The sequence below is a fragment of the Pelophylax lessonae genome (assembly GCF_965119305.1).
Source record: "Pelophylax lessonae genome assembly, chromosome: 4".
Taxonomy (NCBI): Eukaryota; Metazoa; Chordata; class Amphibia; order Anura; family Ranidae; genus Pelophylax; species Pelophylax lessonae.
This window is the reverse complement of record NC_138771.1, coordinates 615,724,885-615,735,995: the sequence shown is the minus strand read 5'-3', so window position 1 is coordinate 615,735,995 and position 11,111 is coordinate 615,724,885. Positions and strand designations below refer to the sequence as shown.

Below are 11,111 nucleotides of genomic sequence, written 5' to 3'. Positions count from 1 at the left end.
GGTTTACAACCACTTTAAAACAATGCATATTACTGTAAAAATTAAAATTACTATGAGTGTTAAAGCACCACAAAGAAGAATGAACAAAGAAGAATGGGCCTTTACATCTACTTTAAATACTACTGTGTTAAAAAAAAATAATAAAAAATAATATATATATATATATATATATATATATATATATATATATATATTTATATTTATAGGAAAGGTTAATATGCAAAATAAAAGTGTACTAGAACTAGAGGTGCTTGAATTAAAAAAAAAAAAAAAAAAAAAAAAAAAAAAAAATATATATATATATATATATATATATATATATATATATATATATATAGAAAAGGATAATATGCAAAATAAAAGTGTACTAGAACTAGAGGTACTTGAATAAAAAAAAAAAAAAAAATATATATATATATATATATATATATATATATAAAAGGATAATATGCAAAATAAAAGTGTACCTAGAACTAGAGGTACTTGAATAAAAAAAAAAAATATATATATATATATATATATATATATATATATAGGAAAGGTTAATATGCAAAATAAAAGTGTACTAGAACTAGAGGTACTTGAATAAAAAAAAAAAATATATATATATATATATATATACATATATATATATATATATATATATATATATATATATGTATATATAGGAAAGGTTAATATGCAAAAAAAAAAGTGTACTTGAATAAAAATCTCAGCAGCTCCAATAAAAGCATTTTCCTGTTCTGATGTATAATACATTTTTTGTTTTTAAGGTCCTATTTATAAAAAAAATGTCACAAAAAGTATTTCCTTCCAACTATTAATCTTGCTGCAACTTGTGGATCTTTTTGCCAACTATTTTTTTCTTCCAAATTAGAACGTTTTGAAAGAAGGTAAAAAATAAAGCAGAGTCAAAGTCTAAAAATACATTGTATTTTTTTGTAAAAATGATGGGAAAATCAGAGCACAGACGGGAAGATTTTTTTAAGTGTATCTTTGGGGAGATCTTTTTTGTTTTCGATAGAATTGAGAAATAGAACACTTTTTAAGGTTTTTTTTTTTTTTTCTTTTTAGCAAGGTGAGGATAAATCCCTCTTGCAAATGTTGATTTTACCTAAAGAGTAGATGATGCTTGGAACAGAAGAAGTCGTGAGTTAATCAACGGTGAATTTTAACAAGCTTGAGACAAACACGGCTGTATACAAAAAGTGAAAGCAAAAAACAAAACAAAAAAAAAAAAACAATCAAAAACAAAATACCCCAAAAAAATCAACAAAAAAACGATTAAAATAAAAAACAAAAATGGCAAGATTTGATGGACCACTTGGTCTTTTTCTGCTGTCACTCTTATATTTTTTCCCCTCTGTTTCTCTTAATCAGCTGTCACCAGAACAACTTTCCCTGTTAGGAGGGCTTCCCTTGTCTCCTGTTTTGGTGACAACCATATCATTTTGATTTCCCATCACTTTCACTCTCGCTGACAATGGTGACCAGGACAAATTGAGAGGGTGAAGTTTTACAGCAGGGACACAGACATCAATAAAAAACACATGTAAGAGTTGTTCATTGACAGATCTACCTCCGGGTGCCTGGAACATTCTGTACTCTGCAATGCAGGGCAACCAGCATTACCACCTTATTACATGTCTACTTCTCCGAATGCTAATTGATTATCCTAAATGTTGTGTAATAATTGTGGAAAATGCATGGCACTGGCCAAAAACTGCACATACACAATATTACCAAAAGTATTGGGACGCCTGCCTTTACATGCATATCAACTATGGCATCCCAGTCTTAAGGCCCGTACACACGTAGCGATTGTCGGCCGTAAATATTCGGCCGCCAAACGATCGGCCGATTGTCGGCTTGTTAGTATGATGCTTCCGACAACCGACAGCGACTTTTCGGCCGAACAGAATCGGGTGTGCAGGCTATAAAATTTTTGTTGGCCGTCACCAGAATGGCCGATTGTTCACCAGTCAGTACAGAATTCGGCCGACTAACAGCAGATTAGCAAGACTGGGCATGCTCTGAGAAAAAAAAAGACACGGAAAGTTAACCATCACATGACATCACTTCTCCAGTCGGCTGTTGTTGGCCGACAAAATTCATGTGCAGTCTTTAGCACTTTTCAGCCGACAGGACAGCACCGGACAAAAGACGGCCGATCGTTCGGCTGACATTCAGTACGTGTGTACGGGGCTTTAGACTGTAGGGTTCAGTATTGAGTTGGCCTTTGCAGCTATAACAGCTTCAACTCTTCTGGGAAGGCTGTCCACAAGGTTTAAGAGTGTGTCCAGGACACACCCCCTTATCCCCTGCTGCCTCGCAAATTGCCCCACCCAACACAAGTCCCCTTCCCCTTGTGGCGCCCCCCCCTTATCTCACATGATACTACAGTGCCCAGAGCAGCCGCCCCTCCTGCCCATCCCTTGTCCCGGCCCTGGTTACATACTCCCAAAATAAAAACAGCTTTTGTTTGAGATATACATGCAGTAATTCTGGTAATCATAGTTTGCTTTAGATATAATTTAGGAGTTAATTCAGTGATGATGATGATTTTATTATTATTTTTCATAAATTAATTTGTTATTCATAATATAAAAAATTAGTTATAGATAATATTAGTAATTATTATTATTAATATACTAATTATTATTATTACTGTTATTATTATTGTTAATTTACCTAATATTTCAGAGACAAGTGTTTCCTTTGAGCCATTTATCTTTTTTGTTCCTGACACAATGATAGCTCAGTTATGGTGACAATGGTTACAAGAACAAATGGTGTGGGGACACGGACAGCAGTAAAAACCCGAGTAGGGTTTTCACTAGGGATCAACCAATTATATCGGCAATGCCGATATATCGAGGGCCGATATGCACTTTCCCCGATATATCGGAATCGGCCCCCGAGGTTACCGATATTTCGGGAAAGTGCTTGTACCGGAGTGATACCTGCAGCTAGAGGCATCACCCCAGTACCGGCGTCCATAGCCGATGGTCGGCTGTCTTGCAATGACAACCGATGTGGCTGAAAAGCTGCTCGGCTGTCATTACAAGGAGCGGGAGGGGACGTCCCCCTCCCGCCACCCTACGCGGCTCGCCTGAGTCTCCCATCCCAACAGGAGACCCGGGCAACCATCCTGCATGGCCGCCAAAGACCCGATCATTTGGCTCTGATCGGGTCTCCATGTAAAAACCCGGAAGTGATGTCATTACTTCCGGGTACTCGCCGCCAAATAAATAAAAATGACAGAATTCAGAACAGGCAAACTTGGCATTCTGAATGCTTTTAAGTGCAAGGGAGGGTTCTTTTTAAATGTACAGAAATATCGGCCAATATCGGCCGATACCAATATTCAATGGCCAAAATATCGGTATCGGCTTTAAAAAACCGATATCGGTCAATCACTAGTTTTAACCCCTCCCCACACTATAAGTTAATTTCTTGTCTTTAGATGCATTTAACTTTTTCTTATAATATAATCACTTAACTAGATTTAGACAGGGTTCCTGCCTTTATAACTAACCCAAATATATTGTCTGTAGGCAACGTAGGAGCCAAGTGATATACACACCTATATATATATGGTGGCTAAATATAACAGCCAATAACCTTCTATCAGGAACAAAGAAACAATGGGTCATAATGCTGTACCTAATACAAGGGTGGAGATATACAGAAACACATTCTCTACAAGAAGTGAAATTAAAAGGAAACGTATTTAAAAAACAAAGTGTGTGGGTAAGTCCAAGTCTGGTCAGTCTGTGGGTTCTCATTATAACCACTTTTGAATTCACCTCGACCTCAGGACGGGTTTTAGTCTGAGTTAGTGATCTAATCTTCCACAATCTTACCATAAAAAGTAGTAAATGTTTAGAAACTTCAAAAAGAGAACTGCAGAGCTGTGATACGAAGGTGGGATATTATTGTCTGAATGGAAAGCAGAAGAGAGCCAAAGAGAAAGGTAAATGGAAAATTTTCAATGTGGCTACTTTTGTTTTTATGACCAACACCCAAGACTGAGACCTCCATTGGTGTTACACATGTAGCACCCTCCTAGGTAGGTGCTAGGAAAAAGCATCTATTTGCTCCCTCTGCTTATCGGGGAAGTCTGATCTGTTAGTTTGCCTGTCACATGTTTCCAGGTGTGATTCACTGAGTCTGAGGGAGTGTCCCCACTGTATCCAATAGGGGGGGGTTGTTGGACAGTGGAGGAAACCTAGCCAGTGACACATCATGTTTTATGGCAGTCCCAGTGGGTGGGCAATGCTGCAATTCATGCTGGGATTGGCAATAAATTCTGAGGGGACATGTGACAGGGTGTCTTTTGGCGGGAGCAAAGTCCCAGGAGAGGTGGACGGCTGTCTCTCCTCCTGCAGGTGAGGAAGGTGGTTCAGGCAGTCGGCCTAGTGAACCAAGTGTGGAGCTGAGCTGCAGAGGATCCGGAGTGCTGACAGTGGAGCTGCTGGCAGAGTCTCTCGGGAAAAACAGTGTCCGTGAGTACCAGGAGGTTTGCCTAAGGGTCTGCCCAGGAAGGGGGACCACTCCAGAGAAGTCAGGGGGATCAAGGAGCTATCTCACACAGGAAGTGTAACGGTAAAGGGGGTGCCGTGTAGTTGACCCTGAAGAATAGGAATAAAGGGGGTGCCAGGAAGGGCCCTGAAGATTGTTCTGCAGTACAGTACAGGCATACCCCGTTTTACGTACACTCACTTTACGTACACTCACTTTACGTACACTCACTTTTACGTATACTCCCGAGTACGAACACAGCTTGGCATAGCACTACTACTGGTTTTTAACATTGGCATCTATAGGAAATCTTGGTCAGCTTGACATGGCACTGCTCCAAAACCATAAGTGACGGGGATACCAAACTTGGGGAGCACTGAGAGGGTACCCAGGACTACAACATATCCTATTTTGTGGCCGGCTAGCTTGCCTAGGTAATCTACCATGCCATAGTCCTGGGTCCGCTTAACGTGCTCCCCAAGTTTGGTGTCCTTGTCACTTATGGTTTGGGAGCAGTGCCATGTCAAGCTGACCAATATTTCCCATACAGTTAGTGTATTTACATGCATTGAGATGTGAAAAAAGGTATTGCTTCCTTTTAAGTGCATTTTCGTTTTACATACATGCTCTGGTCCCATTGCGTAGTTAAAAGTGGGGTATGCTTGTACAGATTACCTTAGACAGTTCATTTCTTACTACTTCACTGCTAGTGACAAAGTAAAGCAGCGGCCTAGCCGCACGCATTATTCAGTCATACCAGCTAATGGTGCATAGTTATACAAGTTGGAGTATCCCACTCATTCCCTTCTCCCATCCAAGTTCTCAATAAAAACACAAAAACCAAAGCTCCTAGACTGTTTCCTGACTGAGCCCAAATCACTTGGAAAATGTTGAACTGTCATGCTGTTGCTAATGGTAACCCAGTGGAACTCGTAACCAGCAGCTCCCAAGGGAGTAGTGCTACACACATAAAACATCATGGCAGTGCCAGGTCACTGTACTGAGAACCTTTACATCTCTATCATCACTGTCCTCTAGGCGCATATAGCTGGATAGTGGCTGTAGAGTAAAGTTTGATATACAACTACAAGTGCCTTCTACCTTCAAGCTAAAGTGTCTTCAAAGTGATGCAGAGCATTTCCATAAGCTGGTTCACATAAGCTAGCCTTACATCTGTTGAATTTCGTTAGAAAATTGTTACTTTCAGAACGTTTGTTTGATTATCTAAGGCCCCTTTCACACATGCTGTCTGTTTGTCCGTTTTTCATCCATCCGTTGACGGATGAAAAACGGACATCAATGTATCTCTATGTAAAAAACGGATGACAACGGATGATCATCCGTTAACATCAGTTTTCATCCGCTTCCGTCAATGTCCGTTTTTTTGAACGGATGAATGCCCTATTTTTCATCCGTCAAAAAACCGGATCGGATGAAAAACGGATGACAACGGATAAAAAAAGGATGAAAAACGGATGACAACGGATAAAAAACGGATAACAACTGACAAAAAACGGATGACAACTGACAAAAAACGGATAACAACTGACGAAAAACGGATAAAAAATGGATGAAAAACTGATAAAAAACTGATTAAAAATGGATGAAAAACGGATGGAAAACGAATACATTTGACGTGAATGAACTGATGAACTGAACGGACCGTATGTGTGAAAGGCGCCTAAAAGTTGAAGGGGATGATTGGACAATTGGGTTCAACCACAGTGAGCAAAAACATTGAAGGACAAGGCGATGGGAGCAAACAAAACTAATTTTTAATTGTTGAATCTGAGATCCAGAGTGGAAAAAATTATAAGTAGTCTTATGTGCATGCAATTGGCAAAGTTAATATGAAACTAGGATATTTGTTCAATGAAAATCAATACATTGGAGTTATGAAAAGTAAGCTGACCTGGATCATGTTACATGAAAAACTGGTCAGCATACTGAAAGACAGATCTGCTAGGTTTGATCATGTTTGGGACCTCCATGATTTTCATATTTGCTTTTTGAAATAGAGTATTTGGAAGTGTTTGTAACCCACGTTGGCTGGCCGGTGGGCAATGTAAATGCTGACCTATTATATATTTGTGCATGTCCCTGGCGGGGGCTATCTGATTGCCCTGATAGGGTGGTTTATCCTTGTGTGTCAGACATGTTTTTTGGGTTCAATTATCTATGGAATTTGATATTATATTATGTTATTTTGTTGGCTATGCCTGCCATTGATATGTTTATTTCACCCATCTGCACTGTGGGACCATATCTTATCTCTATTCCGATACTACTGTTTGTGTAAGAGTTGTACACTCTACTCTTCTTGCATTCAATTCTAATAATAATATTGAAATAGAAAATTGATACATTGATATAGCACTTAAATGCAGAGACGTATAGTAACTAAGTAGAACTACTTCACTACTGTACTTAAGTACCGAAAGGCGGTATCTGTACTTTCCTAGAGTAGAATTTTTTTCTCCTACTTCCACTTTTACTTCACTACATTTTTTCGATGATTTCAATACTTCTACTCCGATATGTTTTTTTTTTTGTTCTGCATAGTTACTCGTTACTATTATAAAAATTACCACTGCCAGAACAGTAGGTGGCAGGTTTCATGAAGCCCAATACATGTGTATTATCAGCGCATATGAAAATAAATGCTACTGTATGTATAAATAAAAGCTGCATTTGAAATAATAAAAAACAATATGATGTTCAAACTTTTGACTTCTTTCTTTAATAACTACATAACGCAGTACTTGTACTTTTACTTTCAGTACTTGAGTAGCAATTTTTTTTTTCAAAACTACTACTTTCAGTACTTGAGTAGCAAAATGTTTAAAAAAAACTACTTGCAATACTTAACTACAAAAAATGTTGAATACTTTAGTACTTCTACTCGTCACTTTTTGATTGAGCACTTCCACTTCTACTCAAGTCACTTTTTGATCTAGCACTTGTACTTTTACTCAAGTATGGATTTCGACTACTTTATACAACTCTGCTTAAATGAGATATTGACATGGATTCAAGTTCATGAAGGCACCATCAAATGATCAGGTGAGCAATTTTTATACTTTTATATCGAAGCAAAATTCTACAAGTGTAAGGCCAGCATTAGTTGTGCTTAGCATGCAAATATGGCATTGGGAAGTTAAGGAAGGATGCGCCCTATTATGGGGAAAAATAGCAGTAAGAATAATTTTTAGATGTCTCATTCCCTTTAATTGGCACATTCAAGTGCTTGGGAAATTGCAATAAATGTGTGTGCCTACTTGTACAGAATACTAAATTACAAAGATTTTAATAACTTCTCAAAAAGTGTTCGCATTGGGGAGATACACCCTCCCTATTGTTCATGGGCACCACTGTTATAGTCGTGAGCCGAACATTCCTAAACTAACCTTGCAGAGCTGAGAAGGTATTCTCAGCGGGTAGTCTACTGCAGTGGTCCTCAACTCCGGTCCTTGGGGCCCACTAACAGGCCAGGTTTGCAAGATAACTAAATTACATCACAGGTGATCTAATTTGCTGCTCAGTGATTGCAGTATTCTAGTCTGCATCTCCCCAAGGTAATACTTAAAATCTGGCCTGTTAGTGGGCCTCGAGGACCGGAGTTGAGGACCACTGGTCTACTGAACTCATAAAGCAAATATCAACACTTTGAAAGCAATAGAATAGATCCTGTAAAAGTCTATGAGGTCCTGGCATTGGGGCATGGAATTAAACTGGGGGAGAAAAATTGCATCAAGAATTTGGAGGTACTCCCATGATGAACTGGGGCTAAGGAGCCAGTGGTATCTGCTGGTCCTTGCGCTTATGCAGTGTTCACTACAGGTTTGCTTTAAGTGACCTGCCACATATCAATGAAAACAGCTGTTGGCACTTGGTGTATGTATTTGACTATAGTAAAACGTGTGACACATACTGCGGCCTTTCACCTAACCTGTAATATGGCAAGTTGCATTGCCGTGTATTTTGCCAAAACATTTTACTGCTAAATGGTCGTCCTCTTTTCTACTTTAGAAGGTTGGGTGGTAACATAATCTTTTGAAAATCACCTGCTGAATTATTTTAACTCTTACCAAAAGAGTCCTGCTTGTAGATGCCTTGACTTTCAAATATATCTCCTTCTGCTGAATTTAGCAGTAAGAATGATAGTCTATTTTAGAGGCTTCGGCTGCCATGTAAATCCAGGAACCCAACCTCAAAGGTCCCACCACCTCAGTCCCTGAGAGATATAAGAAGCCGGTCAGTGGTTTACCTCAACCAAGTCTACCCAGAATTTAAACACTGTACACATTTTTGGTGGACTAATCGTTAAACAGCAGTGCCACAAAACAACATTTTTCTGATAGGCACTAGTAGGCAGTGCTGTATTTTGGCCAAGGCCAACAAGGCCCAGGCCTAGGGTGGCACTTTGCAGGGGGGCAGCAAAAAAGCCGCCCCCCCCCTCTACCTGAGACTCTATTGGCCACTGTTTGTTAGAGCTGCCTCTCTCACCCCCCTCTCTCTCATTTATCCTCTCTCTATCACCCCCTCCTCTCTCTCCTCCCCTCTCTCTCTCACCCCTCTCTTTCTCTCATCCCCCTCTCTCTGACCCCCCCTCTCATCCCCTCTCTTTCTTATCCCCCCTCTCTCTCTAATCCCCCTCTCTCTCTCACCCCTCTCTCTCTCTCTCTCTCACCCCCTCTCTCTCTGACCCCCCTCATCCCCTCTCTCTCTCATCCCCCTCTCTCAGCCCACTCTCTCTCACCCCCTCTCTCTCTCTCCTCCCCCTCTCTCTCTCACCCCTCTCTCTCTCTCTCACCCCCTCTCTCTCTGACCCCCCTCATCCCCTCTCTCTCTCATCCCCCTCTCTCAGCCCACTCTCTCTCACCCCCTCTCTCTCTCTCATCACCCCTCTCTCTCTCATCCCCCCTCTCTCTATCACTCCCCCCTCTCTCTCATCCCCTCTCTCTCTCACTCTTTGATTCCCCCCTCTCTCTCTCACCCCCCTCTCTTTCATCCCCTCCTCTCTCTCTCATCCCCCCTCTCTCTCTCCCTCCCTCACCCAGCCCCCTCTCTCTCTCTCACCCTTCTCTCTCTCCCACCCCCTCTCACCCCCCCCCTCTTGTGAGATCTCAGGGGTTCATGGGACTTGTAATCCTTCAATTTTGGAGGGAGTCACATCCATTAAAAAAGAAGTGGGGCAAATTTACATAGGGGGGAGCAGGGAGCCCAATTTTAGTCTTGCCTAGGGCAGCACAAAACCAAAATACACCACTGCTAGTAGGTTCAGTCATGCTCTACTCTGGCCTTTTTTATCTCCTGCAGACATCACTGGTGAGTTTACCATCTGTAGTTTTGTCCCTCTACTACAAATGATTTGTTTAATCTACAATAAATATTATCGTACACTCTTACTGTCAATGAACAGCCTACCTTTTTTTGAGCTCGAGCTTGTTCTCAATTTTGGGGAGCTCCTGTGGGAGGTTGGGGGGACCGCAGGCCCCGGGGACATACGAGGGGCTTCCAGTCCAGTCTCCATCGGCAGGTAATGGATCTGTGGTGGTTCTGATTCGCCTTTTAACCTTTTGGCATTCAGAAACCCAGCCTGAAGTCTCTCCATACTCTCTGGGAGGCGAAAGGCAGCAAAAGGGTGCAGCGCGCCGTAGCCTAGAACACTGACCCCTGGTCGAGGGTGTCCATACTGGTGGGAAAGCGAGAGAAGCTGGGGTGGGCATGCTGAATTCAAATGATCCTGAGGTGGGTAGAGAAGAGGGTATGCTGGACTCAGGTAAGTCATCTGTGGAGGTTTGTCCATGCCCATTGGAACAGTGTAATGAGGAGGCTGTTGAACTAGTCCAAGTGGACCATCCGAGGATGTGGCCATAACCAGGAGGGCTTGAGATGTCAATGAATTTATTAGCCCAGGCGTGCTCTCCATCCTAAGACTCTTCAGCAGACCTAAGACAGTGATAAAACGCAACATCAGTAGAGGAAACTTATACAGAAGAAATACTTGGGCTGCTATTTCAGACCACCTCCTAAAAATATTTTCTGGCTGTCTCTGATAATAATAGTTTCCCAATCAATGACCAAAACCAAAAATTCAGAAAGAAAAGATCAATATACTTGTTTCAGGTCTTTGACTTCAAAAGTAAGTCTTTAGGGCAAAAAAAAAAAAGCCTGGTAACAAGCATATGGTTGATTCCATGTTATCTTTACAGAGGTTTCTTTTCACAAGCCAACAACTCTATAGATGTGAGCTAAATCGGTACACATTCGAGCAAAAAGTTAACCAAGAAAGAAGGAATCTTCTGTAAGGGCTCTTTCACACGGTCCGCCTCCGTAGGCGGATCCGTGCTGCTCAGCGGGGATCGATCCGCGATCCCCGCTGAGCCGGCGGATGACAGCTCCGTCTCCGCTTGCAGTGCGGAGAGGGAGGTGTCACAGCCCCCGCTGCTCTCTATGGGGGATCGGATGAGAGCGGACTGTCTGTCCGCTCTCATCCGATCCGATCCCTGAACGGATGGAAAAATAGGGTTTCCATCCGTCCAGATTTCACGGTCAGGATCGGATACGGATGGCAGCGGGTGTCA

General features: G+C 41.4%; 1 protein-coding gene across 1 annotated transcript in view; it reads right to left on the bottom strand.

Moving 5' to 3' along the window:
- LOC309552835 (E3 ubiquitin-protein ligase Rnf220-like) overlaps window positions 1–10,456 on the bottom strand; it is a gene marked incomplete at its 5' end in the record, with an annotated part of 64,873 nt that extends 54,417 nt beyond the window's left edge. The window contains one exon of the mRNA XM_082253744.1: window positions 9,952–10,456. Coding sequence (XP_082109870.1) covers window positions 9,952–10,456 — 505 coding nt within the window. The remainder of the gene's footprint in view (window positions 1–9,951) is intronic.
- Between the last annotated feature and the right edge of the window lie 655 nt (window positions 10,457–11,111).